Genomic DNA, 16,157 nt, shown 5'->3' on the forward strand with positions numbered 1-16,157 from the left:
CGACCACTGGATCTCAAAAAAACACTAAGCTACAGTTCACTAAAATACTCTTCTACAAGAGGGCTAAAAGCTAAAAGCACAGTGACTTACAAAGAAATCACAAAGAAAACCTGTGACATGTTTGAAAACTGAAATGAATGGCATCTCTTTGATTCGCATTTGCTTCACATATCTGCAGATTCACTTAATAAACCCTTTGCCTCTGCAAGAGAAACATCTCCGAATCTTTGAAGTGTTTACCGTACATAAAGAGCAATATCTTTCAACCACCTCAGGTACCTTGTGGCACTGGCAGCTCTTACACAGCACAAATGTGTACACACGGTAGCACTGAAGCTAATATCAGCAGCTTTTTCATGTCGCTACATATATAGGATATATAAAATTTAAAAAGATGGGAATAACAGACTATAAAAATTCTAATTTTCCGACAAAAGAAGCTGGAAATAAAAAAAAAAGAAAATTAAAAAAAGAAAAAGGGGCAGGCAGAAACAGTCAAGTCAAGGTTTTGTTCAATCAACAGCAAATAAAGTCCCTTTGCTGATATGCATACAGAAACATGCAGTCCTTTATGGTGCTTTTGGCCTTTTTTCATCAAGAGTGTGTTTGTGCGTTGAAAAATCCAATAGCGAGAGATCAAACCGCAGCCAATCATTGATTGTTTGCAGATAGCGAGGTGGACGTGAGCCAGATCAGGGGAGTTAGCATTGTAAGATGTGCTGAGATATAAACAGAACTGGTATAATCATGGAAATAACAAACAAACACACCGCTAAATTGGATAGGCCCAATGCACCAAGAGCATTTAGTATATAAGGCTTCAGTGAGGAGTGATCATGTGATGAAGTGTCTGGAGCTGTAACACACATCTTGAGGTTTGTTCTGCATTCTGTATGCATGTACGTGTGGATGTGTATATATGCGAATGCCGAAGGGCTCTCTCTCCATTCCTCTTCAGCCCTCCTCAGTGTTGTCCCCACTCTTGGGTCTTTGGCACTTGGCAAACGTCCTTAGCCGGCAAGCGATCATCGGACCATAGGGTTTGCATTGTGGCGCGAACGGGATCTTTCCAAACCAGTGCGACGGTTGTCTGTTCAAAGAGAGAACAAGCAAAAAGGGACAGTTAGGTGTTTTTTTACAACAGACAAATATGAGAGAGAAAATGCACATGGGGAGAAACAGGAGTGTGGTTAATCGTTAGAAAGATGACAGGAAACAACAAGAGAGTCAACAAAGGCAAACTGATTAAAAAGAGAGCAACATAAGATGGTCTGGAGTCAGCTGCTTCTTGTCTGGAGTCATAGTAACATCACCGAGCTCCTTCTCCAGTCTCGTGCTCCAGAGATCCACCAGCTATAAAAACACAGCCTGGAGATGCTGGAGAAGAGACACTTAATGGGACGCACCCATACACAAGTACAAAACAGTGCGTACACAGCTGCTCATACTTATCTAAACACCCACAGGAGGTTTTGGTAGCATTTAAAGAGATATTTCAATCAAAAAATTAAATTCTGTCATCATACAATTACTTTTGAGTTCCACCGGACAATGAAAGTTCTGATACAGGTTTGGAACAACGTGAAGGTGAGTAAATGATGACAGAATTTTAATTTTGGGGTGAACTGTCCCTATGAGATTCTCAGTTTTAAGCGGATTCTTTTTTTGAAACTAGGCCAGTAGGAATATGATGGAGGCAAGTACTAAACGTGCTAGCTGAACTTGGCAACTGAGGCCAGCCCATTATGGGATCACACAAAAGGCCCTTTCCACTCCAAAAATGGTGTAGTGAGGGGCTGGGTGGGGGCCATGTGGCAGGTGGAGTGGACAACCTTCCTCTTTCCCCTGCAGATTCGAGAGCCAACTCCATGCTTAAGCCGCCACACCTTTCCTACCTACCCTGGCAGGTCTAACCGTGCAACTGCTATTACTCAGTGGCAGGTGCCCATGCCACCATGGGCTGGGCATAGTTTAATGGAACAGGCCCCATTCATCATGTCAGGTAATGAGTTAGGAGCAAGTGGGCACCACAGTAAAGGTGGATTCATACTTCAAACGAAATTGAAGTCCAGCTCGTTTGCCAAGGTCAGTCGAGGGCCAATGAGGAAACAAGCTAGAAATCATTAAAAAAAGGGCTGTTTTATGGCTTTGTCTGGGCAAAGAAATTTTTGTAACAAGACAAATGTGAAATAAAACACAGTCACATTGGCCAAGTTGTTGTTTTTTGTTATTACCACTGTTACAGTGCAGTCGAAAGCTCAATGTTGGTTGATTATAAGAGCAAGCGCTCTGTGCTAACAAATCCCTTTTTTGAGTTTGCCTACAGCCTTTTAATTCAAGCTTCAGTAGACGTATAAATCTGTCCTAACAAGGATACTCACCACAGGGGAGGGACAATGCTAATAACAAGAGGGTAATACAAAGAGATGGAAGAGATGTGGTTAAGGTAGAGAGAGGAACGGATAAATGAAAAACAGAGCACAAATGGAGAGAGGAAATCCACATTTCTCTGCAGAACAGCTTCCTCTGGCATTGGCGAAAGTTGAGGATGCTGAACTTTGAACTCTGCATGGGAAACACAATATGAGTTGAAATGACGGCTGAGTCTTTCATCCACTTCCACTTCAAAAAGCCAAGTGCCTGAAGGCTTCCAGTCTCTTTCTCTCTGAACTGAATGGGCATTGCACATTGACTAAAAAGACATTTCCAAAAAACTTCATAAAACATGCCATAACACTCACATCTAATTTACAAATTCTACAAACAATTCCTACAAAAGCATCTCTTCATCAGGGCTCAACAATAAGCAAGGAATAAAACAAATACGTGTACAGTAAAAATAAAATTCAAAATGAACAAAACTTTCTACAAAAACATATGCCACTAACAAAACAAACATACCAACAACATAACAACAATACCAAAACTAAAAATACTACTACTAATAAAATCTTAGCAGGGCAAGTAAAAATCCAATCTAATAGTCTGTGTAATAATATCCAAAAAAATAACCACTCAAATCATAATTCAATATGGTTCCACACAAAATCAAGAAAACACACACAATGAGACACAATGAATGAAAGAGAGAAAAAACAAAAAAAAACATAGTAAAAACACACACCCAAAACTAAAAGCAATGGATAACAGAAGATATAGTCAATGCAAAAACAAATGCCTAGTCCAAACACTGCCATTGTTTTGTCAATTGCTTCCAAGATGCCTACTTTGTAAGTATATTGGAAGGTGCGACACAAACTGCAGACTTGTTGGGATCTTAGAGGGCTAGTAGCAGTTCCTCAAGTTTGTGGTCCAAATTGAAAATGGATGAAAGCATTATGGCTTGTTTGAGAGTGGAACATAGGGAGGTTTGGTGCATTTGGTTAGAAAGGGAAAATAATGTCTAGAGAACAACACTTGAGATAATTGCTCGAGCTCAACAGATTGAAGATGAGATTTAGATGGGGAAAAAATTCTATGCTTCAACCAAACGGGCAGAAAAGACAAACAATCACCCACCCACCCACCAAAACAGACATTCCCCCTTCTCTTAATTTGGGTTGAAAAGCTCTCTAAGTTTCTGATCTCAGGTACTTCAGTCTAAAATACCCAATCTACAGCAACAATCACACCAACAGCAGCGATTTCTATTGGGGGACACATAATGAAGCTATTCTCTAAAGGGTTAGCACAATAAAAATACACCACTAGACAATTTCAGGAGAACTGTGCCACTGATCACAAATCTGTCAAGTGCTTTTGGGTTTGATGGCTTTTTACCTGCTTTTCCCAGAGGCAACGTCTTTAGGTTGGATGCACAAAGAAAAAGAATGGGAATGAAAAAGATTGATGAAAAAAAAGAAGAACATTTGGTTTTACACACAAGAAATGTCTGTATCCCAGGACTTAATTAAATGAAGCTATTGTTTCTCAGTGTTTAGTGACTGTTGATGAAGGAGGGGGAGTGAAACGTGATCAAAATGTCATAATACATTGCAGAGTGGGATTCACGGATCATCGAACAACAAAATACTAAAAAACAAAAAACAACCAAAAAGCACACAATCACTCACAAAGAACTGAGGAGTCGGTGTAGGCTTGTATGCCTATCCGACACTTTCACTGTATGATTGAGTGATAGGCCCCAGATGGCCCCCTGTGCATTCTTCTAAAGCGATTAAACGACATAATGGATTTTACATTACTGTCATCTGCCTGCAATTACATGAAGTTACATCATCAGGAGAGTCCTTTGGCACAAGGTTTGCTCCATGAATAACAAATAAGCTTCAATCAACAGTTGAGTAATAACTATGTGAATAAACAGGTAATTATGATAGTGAATAATTTACATGTTTGATGCTATTCAAATATTCAATATGTATGCAATAAATATTAAATGTGCAAAGACAAATATTTTCAAATAAACACTTTTTGGTTATGCATCTGTTGTTTCGGATAGACCTTTGAGCCAAGAAAACACACACACACACACACATACCGTAATGTGCAAACTTGTATCACTTCATATTTTTCCAGTGACAAAATGTAATAAAGGTGATTAAATCTGTGAATGCCATATGTCAACACACAATGTTTACCGTTTGTGGGCCATAGAGGGAGGTGAGGCAGAGAAAAAAACGGGGAGAGAGAGAACACACACTACAGCAGTAGCAGCTATCTACTCTTCTAATCTTCAGAATGCCTTTGCCAGATTCAAGCTCCATGGGTAATGGAGCACCAGCACCAGAAACAGGAAATAAGAGGATGTGATGGTGGGGAGGGTTATTTCTTTATTTGTAAGTTATGGGGATATGAGAGTAAAACCTACAGTTGCACAAACCAAGGTTTCCTACAAAGCTGAGAGTAATTGTCTTGAGGCAGCAGCAGAGTAAGTTGGGAAGGCTACTTCAGCTGCAGAAATGGAGAATGGAAGGTCAAAGACATGCCTGACCCTGAGACAGCCGAATAGGGTGCTTCTGGAACCTTGATCTATTGTGGCAAAAATGGTAAAAGCTAAAACATAAGTGGGCATGTGTGTTACAGCAGAAAGTATTTTTGCTTGTTGGTTTGTTTGCTCGAGGAAGAAAAAATCTGTGATGTAGAACATAAGGAATTTGTTTCAAATAATCTGGTTGAAACTTTGTATACAAACCTAAACAACCAGCCAAATTTATACACACACAGCCAAAATGATTAGAAAACTAGTATTTTCACCAGCTAAAATGGTCTTTGCAGGTAGGTTTCTTGAAGCATCTTGGAGACGTTGCCACAGTTCCTCTGGATTTAGTTTGTCCCAGTTTGTTCTGTTCTTCATGTTATTCCAGAGAGACTGGATGATGATGAGATCAGATCTCTATGTGGAGAACTGGCTGTTGTCAGACTCCTTGGGCAAACAAAAATCTCAAAATTTATTTTTGGAAATGTAAACTGATATTTCCTACTGACACACTACAGCAAAATATAGAAATAACTGACCTAAAACCATTTTTAGCTGGTGAAAATACTAGTGTTCTAATAATTTTGGGCACCACTGTATAGTCATGGCCAAAAGTTTTGGCAGTGACATAAATTTTGTGTTTTGCAAAGTTTGCTGCTACAGTATTTGTAGATTATTTTCCTATTTATTCTATGGTACACTGAAAAACAACAATAAGCATATCATAAGTTTTAAAGGCTGTTATTGGCAAAAAAATTATGAGTCAGCATTTACAGCGTCGACCCTTGTTATTCATAACCTCTGGAATACGCTCAGGCATGCTGGATATTAGCTTCTGGGCCAAATCCTGACTGACGGCGATACATTCTTGCTTTGTTAGTTCTTGAAGTTGATTACAACTTGTGGGCTTCTGCTTGTCCACTTGCCTTTTGTGGACTGACCACATGACCACAGGTGACCAAAAATGTAAATGTAATGATCTTCGAGCCACTTCTTTTTCACTCTTGCTTTGTGACATGGTGCTCCATCATGCTGGAAAATGCATGGATCATCACCAAATTGCTCATGGATCGCTGGAAGAAGTCCATCATGCATTAATACCATACTCCATTCATTACACATTTCATTGTCATAATTGCAAAATAACCAAATACCCCACTCCAAAAGCAAAAAAAAAACCCCACATATGGATGGTCTCAGGATGCTTTACTGTTGGCACATCATAGGACTCATGGTAGCGTTCACCTTTTCTTCTCCGAACAATCAATTGTCCAGATGTCCCAACAGTCGGAAGGGAGTTTCATCAGAGAAAAAAATAAAAAATAAATAAAACACTTTGCACCAGTCTTCTGCTGTCCAATCCTTGTACTTCCTGCAGAATTTCAGTCTGTCCTTGACATTTTTCTTGGAGAGAAGTGGCTTCTTTGCTGCCCTTCTTGACACCAGGCCATTGTCCAAAGGTTTTGGCCTGACTGTGCATGCAGATGCTCTCACACCAACCTGCTGCCAATCCTGAGCAAGCTCTGCACTGCTGGGGACACGATTCCATAGCTGACTCCTCAGGAGGAGACGGTCCTGCTATTGCTGGACACTCTGGGACGTCCTGAAGAATCCTTCACTGCAGTCATACCTATCTCCTTGAAGTTCTTGATGATCCGGTAAATGGTTCTTTTTAGGTGTAATATTCTTTGTAGCAATTTCCTTGCATGCAAGTCCATTTTGATGCAAAGTGATGATGGCTGCATGTGTTTCTTTGGAGATTATCATTGCTAACAAAAACACAACGATTGGAAGCACTTTTTCCCTCCTTTTATAGCAATCAGTCTGCTCTCACAATATAATTAGCATGATAATGATTTCACCTGATTAGTACTCATTCACACTTTCACATGTGCTGCTGATATGATTAGTCAATTAATGTTAGCTGGTCATTTTGTGCCAGGATCAAAAATCAGTAAATCGTTTAGCCAATGAAGCTTTTAGCAATTATTTAAAATACATCTGATCACTCTACACAACAATCTAGAAACAATGTGAATGGACACCACAACAGCTTAAGCAGCAAACTTTGCAAAACACAAAATTTATGTCATTGCCAAAACTTTTGACCAAGACTGTATATATAATGCATACAAGACACATAACAGGGTCTAATTTGAGGTTGTTTGTCTCACCAAGCTATGTTAAATTAGTGTTTTAAAAAACATCAAAATAAAAAAAAAATGTCACAAGACACATCAAAAAGAAAAAAAAAAAAAAGATGTTGTTCAATGCTAGAAAAAAAGAAAAAAAACAATAAAAAAATGACACTAAAAAACTCTGAAAAAACTCCTTTAAAATTCCTGAAAATAACATCACAAAATAATAAAAAATTAAACCCCTGATCAAAAAATCTTGCTCGGTAAGCCTCTGAAAAGCTACAAATGTCCAAACACTAAGTAACATTAATAAACACACTAGAAGCTTAAAATAATTTGTTTACTCAAAAATGTCTAACAAAGACCAAACCCTTATGACCTTCTTCCTTCTGAAAAAGTATCTAGATCATTTACTATATAATAAAAGCAAATGAGGACTGGAGCAAAAAAGACCATTAATATTGTTTATACAATTGTTGCAATATATTTCTTCTTCTAAAGTCATACAGTAGCTTTGTGAACGGAAAACACTGAAAATGTCAGTGTTCACTGAAAAATGTTCATGAGACAAGTAGTGATGCCTGATTAGCAAATCAATCACTCTTTTGAGTCTTATCTTTTCAATGAACTTGGTGATTAAATTAACGATTAATTCACAAAGACTGGTCCAGTTTTCCAATTCAAACCACATTTATGACACCTTTAATGGCACTTTTGCATCATTTTTAGAGCTTGAATGCTCCAGTCTCTGTTCATTTCATCTACATGAAACACCCAACTGTATTATTTAAAATTTCTCCTTTTGTGAAAATGAAAAACATACGGATTTGGAAAGACATGAGGGAGTAAATGCTGTCAGAATTTTCATTTTGGGATGAACTAATCCTTTAAGTACTGGATGATATCCTGGTATGTTTTCCACATTGAGATGTGAGCTCTTAAGTGCATTCTCTGCCCTAACTAAAGCAAGAGAGACACCAGAAACACAAGTGAGACAAGACTCTAAAATCCTGCTTTAAGTTACCACGCTCTGCTGAAATTACGGATGTTTAGAGCAAGTACGGGACATTTGTCAAACTCAGCCACCGCAGATCCACTAGCAGAGCTTGCAAACATGAGCTTTCCTCATCAAACCAAGATGGATGAGAGCTCAGATAAGCTGGAGGTCTGGTCTGCATTCTCCCTAAATCCCTCTCAGAGCCATTTCTAAACAAAGATGGGAGATGTGTTACGTCTAATCTGACAGTTTGTTAAGACTCAGACTAATGAATATAATGAAGTAAAGCAGCAATTAAAATATGGCAAAATCGGTCAGTTTTCCCTTTTCATCTAATACGCCTTTCAATCAAAGCCAGGCTTCATTTAGACACTAGCTACCTTGGATATGTGACCCAGATATTCGATACCAGCATCTCCCTTCACTTTACACAGTTTCTACCTTAAAGAGTGCATTAAAGTTTCAAGCTCTCGATAAAGAGCGAGGTCCACAGCCTTAGTTAAAAGGCAATGTCTTAACAGATTTCTGTGAAAGCTTGCTAGCCTGTTGCCCCCCAGCACTCTGCATTGTCCTGCTCAGCTGCACTCGCTCGGGTGGTCAGAGCTGAAAGAAGAGCCAGGCCTTAAGAGTAATGTTTCTTGACAGCTCGGCACACAATACGGCACAGGAGAGCTGGAAATCACTACACATGTCGATAAACAAATGCTTATTTTTATAGGAGAGAGAGAGATGCACTAGTTTATCTCTGCAGCAGGAAGGCCCTGACAGATCTGTTCCCGGGACAAACAAGGGAAAGGACAAGAAACTACGGCTGGTGCCCAGTGCCGGCAGGCCCAGTATCTTTCCCTTTTACAGGCACAGCAGTAGGACCATGTTTGATGTGATATCAAACGACTGACGGTCACACTTGCCAAGATTTCTCATTGGGATCCTCAAGACGGACAAGACAGTCTCTGAGTGGTGGACCAGCTTGGCAGAATTTAAGATCTAAAACTAAAAGTAACTTAAAAGAAGGGAGCATTGAAGCAAAGGCACACACATGCATCAAACCATCAGATGAAAAATACTTTCCAATAGATTGCAGCCCAAGGCTAATCTACAGCGCTAATCATCACCTCTGCAGCACTGTAGGGAGGTGAACTTCAGCAGTCAAACAGGAATGTGCTTATGCAGTAACAGAAATACAGCTTGTGCTTTCAAACACTCACCTTCCACCCCCCAACCAAAAAATAAAATAAAAAAATAAATAAAAAAAATGTACTTATGTATTGTTTCCCATTTATTTGATGAATTTTGAGGGGGGATCTGTGAGATTGAATAGAATTAATTTACAAAACAAAAATTTATTAAAACACTTAAGCTCATATGTAAATTCATGCAGTTTGACAAAATAGTTGAATATTTGATCTAAAATCATTAAAATCAATATTAAATTCATTATTTACATGATGAATAATGAGACAAATCATTACAGATCAAATAACAATTCCAATAAAAGAGAAGCACCTGAATTACAGTACACACACACACAAATATATATATACACACACACACACACATACATAAATATGTATTTATATATATATGAGTGCTGTCAAATGATTAATCGCGATTAAATCACATCCAAAATTTGTTTACATAATATATGTATGTGAACTGTATATATTTTTAAGAAAAATGTATGTAATGTATATATATTAAATATATTTATTTCTAATATAAATTATATGAATATAAATATAGACATGCAAATACATGTAAATATTTTCAAAATATATGTGTGTATTTATATATACATAATAAATATACACAGAACACATATATTATGCAAACAAAACATTTTTGTATCCAATTAATTGTTTCACATATATAACACATACACACACACACACACACACATATATACAGTATATATATGTGTGTGTGTGTGTGTGTGTGTTTGTGTTAGTGCTGTCAAACAATTAATTGCATACAAAAATGTTTTGTTTGCATAATATATGTGTTCTGTGTATATTTATTATGTATCTTTTGTTTGTGTGTGTGTGTATATATATATATATATACATACAAACAAAAGACATTAAATAATCTGACAGATCACTATCATTCAACAATATTAAATAAACATGATAGACAGACAGACAGACAGACAGACACTATAGATAGATAGATAGATAGACAGACAGACACTATATACAGACAGACAGACAGACAGACAATCACTATATACAGACAGACAGACAGACAGACAGACAGACAGACAGACAGACAGACAGACAGACAGACAGACAAACAGATAGGACTCATTTCTTATGTATCTCATTCTACACCTCTACTGCTAATTCCAAAATGTCATTTCAGAGCTAGTCATTATAAGAGAGAGTGTCTCTCAGCAATTCATAAACTGAGATGCAAAAACTGTTGTTCTTAGTGCACTGTGTTAGCATCATGGCTGAAACATGGGGGGCAGATGGGGCCTCTGGCGGGAACATTGCCCCCCAAGTTCAACTCAGGAAAGGTGAGTGGCTAATCCATAAGGACCATGTGCGCTAGGCCACAAAGCACCATACTGATCCTTCAAAACTGATAGTGACCCAGCAGAGATCTGGCTTGCCAGTTGAATGAGCATTTGGATGAACTCCTATTAAAGGCCAGGCAGGGCTGTGTTTCATGAATACAACATTATAAGCACAAAAGAAATGTAATTTATCCATAATACGAAAATCTGAATGAACTATCAGCTGTGATTAAGCATGCACTTGGAGGTGGCTGCATGAATCAGAAGCTAAAGACAAGCTTAACCAAACCAATGCTATTCCCCAGCTAAAGAAAACTGCACAGTTAAAGAGAAGCTTTGACTGACAGTGGGGTAAGTAGACAGAGAAGATATGTAGTTAGACAAATGGATACCACGATATCGTCTGACAGACAGATGGAAGTGTAAATGGATGGTTTGGCAGCATGATAAGGTAAATAGACTGATGGATAACTAAACAAATAGAGGAAGAAAATGGCTGGTGTGATTGCAAAAAAAAAAAAAAAAGATAGAAAGAAAGATAAACACAGATGGATAGTGTTGATATGACATAGATCGATAGATTCTTCAATCCTATTTCTTCTTTCAAACATGATTGTATTTTGGATAAATCAAAAATGGGTGAGTGTGAAACAGCAAGTTGACCAGAACAGACATGAGTGAACAGACATGCCACTGTCTTCTCATCCATTAAATCTGATGTCACATAAGCACCGTGGGGGGAGCGCTCTATAAATTCACATGATGAACATCACACTGAATATATGTTGAGCAAACACATACACAGATACACAGGCAGACACAAGATGGAAGCCGTGTAATAAATCAGTGGGTGAGATTGTCATGGAATGTGAAATGAGAGTGATGGAGTAGTGATGTGTGGTGGGGTGGAAGAATGTGAAAATGGAGGGACGGAAGTGAAAAAGCTGCTTTCTGCTGACAAGGTCTCAAGATACCATTTGCACATCTTAATTACTCTTGGTGGAGTGCTGGAATACGAGTCATTCAGCAAATCAGAGAAAAAAAAATATCAAAATGAAAAATTCCTTTGAAGGTTACTTGATTCAAAAATGAAAATTCTGTCAACATTTAAATGTTGTTACAAACCCATTTGTTTTCTTCCGGGGGACACAAAAGAAGAAATCTTGAAAATGTCCATGCAGTGACAGAGAATGTGCACAAATGCAAATCTCTTGAAGCCATATGATAGGTTTGTCAAACGAACTTGAAATTAAAGAAGTCATACTCTTGGCATGTTCATGAGGGTTTATAAGTGAAGTATTAATGTATAATATACTGTAATGTAGTTCATGAACAAAGGATTCTTTTGAGTCAGATATGATCAGGTCATAATGAATCAGGTCATTCAATTAAACAACAAAATATATATTAAATATGCTTTCTTTGGATGATGCAATCTGATCTGGTTCTTTTGATTTGTTTGTAGCGTTAGCAGGTTACTGGAGGGATAGACTTATCAGTAGGTAACAACTTAGTTTTGCATGTTAAAAGTCATATGGTCTAAATCTATGATACTTCATGATGCTTCTTTTAATGTCATTTTTGAAACACAAAATCCTATTAATTGTGGGGACTAAATGCACTGAAAAGAGCAATCAGTACAATTCTTTATTCTTGAAAACTTCACATTTTCCACAGAAGAAAACATACAGACATAATGTTTGGAACAGCGTAAGAGTGAACATGATGAGAGAATCTTAATTTGTAGTAATAATGAAAGAATTTTCATTTGTGGGTGAACTATCCTCCCAATGGGAAACTGACTGATGTAAGAAAGTACGCCACCTGAAGCAGCTCAGGAGGTCACACTGAGACTTTTAAAGACGCCAAGGGAATCGTGTCCAACAAACTCTTTTCCTTAATGAAATATACAAAGGGGCAAAAATAGACCATTACCGCAGCTGCGGTCTGTTTACTAATCCCATCTTCACGTTGAGATGAGAAAGGAAGCATGTGAAAGCAAACATTCAGAATTTTAAATCAAACTCTAACAGGTGACCCATCTATCCAAGTTCGCACACAGTAAAAACAGTTACATTGAATCCATTAGAGTAACATCTTTCCAAGCAACCAAACAAAAGTCACCCTCTCTTAATTCAGTGCCTAAGATAGCTTATCCCCCACTCTATCTGAGAATACACAATGCAAACCTTCACTTAAATAAAACATTCTGCTCGCACTTTCTTTATTTATTTACTCATCTTTCAGTGGATCTCTTCTCTCACCAAAAGATCATAAAGATCATGGAGGACCATTTTCACAAAAAACCTCTGACCCATTTGGTGAAGAGTCTGGACTGAGTGATGCCCACAAATAATCAATTTACATAATCTCCCTAAACAATTATTATAAAAAACTTGCTTGCTAAAAGCAAACCATACCTCTACTGCTATCTTGGACACCCAGAATTACTGTTTGACTTCTAATCTATCTTGAACACCCAGAATTACTGTTTGACTTCTAATCTGGTCACTTCCTTCCACTTCCTTTTTTGACTCTCTTTTCCACTCACATACCAACCATATTTCACGGCATATGAAAAGTGACAAATCTTGCTATTTATTGCTCCCTCCCTAACTGGGGGGTTTTAACTTTTCTTGTGCATGCGTCTCCTAACCATAGGTTACGGCATATGAAAAGTGACAAATGCGCCGCTAAATCAGTCCGATTGATGCTCAGATGCAATTGTGAATGTGAAATACAATGCAGCCAGATGTCACATGACTATAGGCCTCATACAATTTTTCTCATATTATCCATCAGAACCATAAACGTGCGAGCTGAGCTAATTATGGGGACTGCAACAGTGTCTCTTTCAGAATGCCAACAACGAAGGATTGGTTGACCTGGGGGAGGTTGTTTTGCTGTGTGCGTGGAGCGACGACAAGTCCCCACAGACCTGCGGGCGACAATGGATTGCATGTGAATGAAATATTCATCAACGCTGACTTATTTATCGGGAAGAAGATTTCTGCAGGGGGGCCCTCAAGAGATCACACTCACATGCCAGCCTGTCGCCACTTTACCCGCAAGCTTTTCAATAAAACAAGCAAACAACATAATTCCAACACCTATAAATAAGTCAGCATTCCTGAATAAAGTGCAGTACACAGGGTCTCTCTAAGGCTCTACATCACTCTTTTATAGAGCTGCATGGGCCCGAGCATGCTCAAACAGGACGATAACAACAGGACAACAACTGTGCTAGCATGAACATGGCCATGATGCCATGGCTATTCTGTACTTCTGTAACTTCTGTATACATATGCAAAAGCACAATAAGAGGACCATAGAAGCTGAAAGTGTGATATAGTCATATTACAGCTTTGAGTGATACCGTACTTTTTGTGAGAAAAGAAAAATAAATTAACATTATTGAACATTTCTTCTCCTCCACGATCCATGTTATAAGTAATCACCAAGCAAAGCAAAACAACGTTAAAAAATCATTCCCCAAACTCACAAAAATTACTAAGGCTAAAAGTAGCTCATAACGGGCCCATATTCACAAAACTTCTTAAGGCTAAAAGTAGCTCATAACTCGCCGATTATATCCTTGTTTTTATTAACTAGTTGGGCAAGAAGTAACAGCTGTTCTTGCGTCCAGTTTTTTTGTTTTTTTTTGTTTGCATGTATCAGCCATGATTATTCTACTCTGTTAATTAAAAGGCTGTTTATATGTATATTCACTATTTGTTTACGAGAAGCATACATGTAAGAGGCTGTCAATTAGCTGAACATACAGTATACTTGTTTAATTAGTGACGATTAGCCTGCATTTTAAAATCTTAATTTGAATGTGGCAACATTTTTATTTTTAAACCTTTATATATGGCAACATCATGCTCCACAATATTTCTATGAATAAAACTATCCATCTAAGGTGATATTTGAACAATCAGATCTTTTGAGATTGGGCCAAATGTGAACTAGATCAGATGTCAAGGATGTAGGGCAGTGAATAACTTTCTGTTCTAATTCATTTTCATAATGTTGAAAAGAGTGGCCAGAGTATTCATACAGGTAGGAGGGTGAGTAAATAATTCCAGAATTTTCATTCATATTTCAAGCACTAAAATAGACCTAAAAAGTTCCCCAGTGTCTTCATGTCCCTATTCTTCCTCAGTGAATGGCTGTAGTTTCAACGAGCAGTGCCGTCCCACTCCACCTTTTCACTTTCCTGTTCCCTGGGTGACTGAGAGAACTTGATTAAGCGGGCAGATGGGGTTGCTGGGGCACTGTGAATATTCGCAGAGCATTATGCACCAGCTGCCTGGACGCCTGTCAGTGTGAGCTATTGTTAGTGAGTTTGATTAAGTCTCCCGGTAATAACGTCGTTACATGAAATGTGCTGCAGGGGAGCGGGTGAGATAAAATGTGAGACTCACACCTGCCGGCAATAAGCGCATAGTCCCGTCAGCTCAAAACACGTGTACCTACAGAGAAAAAAAATGTGTTGCCCACATTCAAAACCTCCCACAGACCTGCAATTTCCAGTGTTTTTTCTCTTGCCTTCTGATTTCAAAGCATAATTACCACAGTTAGACCAAAAAACATGTACTTGGGCACTGTTGCCCATAAATGGTCAAAACCAATAGCGCTGTGCAGGAAAATGCGAAACAACCCCCCTCACCTACACACACCAGTCCATACCCTGCCTTCTTGGGAAAACCTGCCTTGCGGCTACACACCTGTGTCCATAAGCCTTCCCTGGGATAAATTAGTAGCAAAAATCAACAAACAGACACAACAAGAGAAATTACCAAGATCCAAAAAAACAAATAAAATACAGACATTATACAATGCAGCCAACTGGAATCATCATATTTGACTCACTGGTGGAAGTCCGCAGGTTCCACAAGAGCAATTACTGCCAACTAGACTAGTTGATCAAATTAGGATCGGCCTTCAAGTGAAGTGAACAGATCTTTCCTGTCAGCTCAGTACATGAGGGTGCTTTCTTTTCCACCATTCCACCAGGGTGTCACAGCCAGTTCCAGCCCGAGGACAGTGCATGCACTGGGCATACCTGTGCTGGCTCTCCCCCATCTCCTGACAGTACCCTTCGCATCACAGCATGGGTTGAGACATGAGTTCTGACAGATGTGCCCTCCATACAACATCTCCCCTACCCCTAGTTTCACAACCCCCTCTGCCTGCTGCCCAACAACACCGCCTGACAGCTATCAATATGGATTCCAGCAGAGCTGCAGAGAGATGGCTGAATAAACACAGAGGGGAGGAGACAAAAAGAGAGAAAATCAAAGGCCACACAAGGTAGCCTATTATCCACAAGAACAGGAAATAATTTACCAGCAATTCGTACCTCATTTCACTTTCTTTTGTGGAGGGGAGCTATTTATGTTCCAAAAAGACCGGGAGAGGGCTCTTCACATACATTTTAAAAGTCATACGAATGTGTCAAAATGCTCTGAACTGGTTTGACAATCAACACTTTTTTTTCCCCCCTCCTCTCATCCTCTTTGTCTGTACAAACATTTCTGATTCTTTTTCATACCACGCTGT

General features: G+C 38.6%; 1 protein-coding gene across 1 annotated transcript in view; it reads right to left on the bottom strand.

Annotated features, from left to right (window-relative positions):
• Positions 1–438: 438 nt before the first annotated feature.
• diaph2 (diaphanous-related formin 2) overlaps positions 439–16,157 on the bottom strand; it is a 379,799-nt gene continuing 364,080 nt past the window's right edge. Inside the window, exons 30-31 of the mRNA XM_042770138.1 lie at positions 3,781–3,802; positions 439–1,090 (exon numbers count right to left, since the gene is read on the bottom strand). Coding sequence (XP_042626072.1) covers positions 955–1,090; positions 3,781–3,802 — 158 coding nt within the window. The 3' untranslated portion in view covers positions 439–954. The remainder of the gene's footprint in view (positions 1,091–3,780; positions 3,803–16,157) is intronic.

Source organism: Cyprinus carpio, chromosome A14 (genome assembly GCF_018340385.1).
Source record: "Cyprinus carpio isolate SPL01 chromosome A14, ASM1834038v1, whole genome shotgun sequence".
In the NCBI taxonomy this organism is placed as follows: Eukaryota; Metazoa; Chordata; class Actinopteri; order Cypriniformes; family Cyprinidae; genus Cyprinus; species Cyprinus carpio.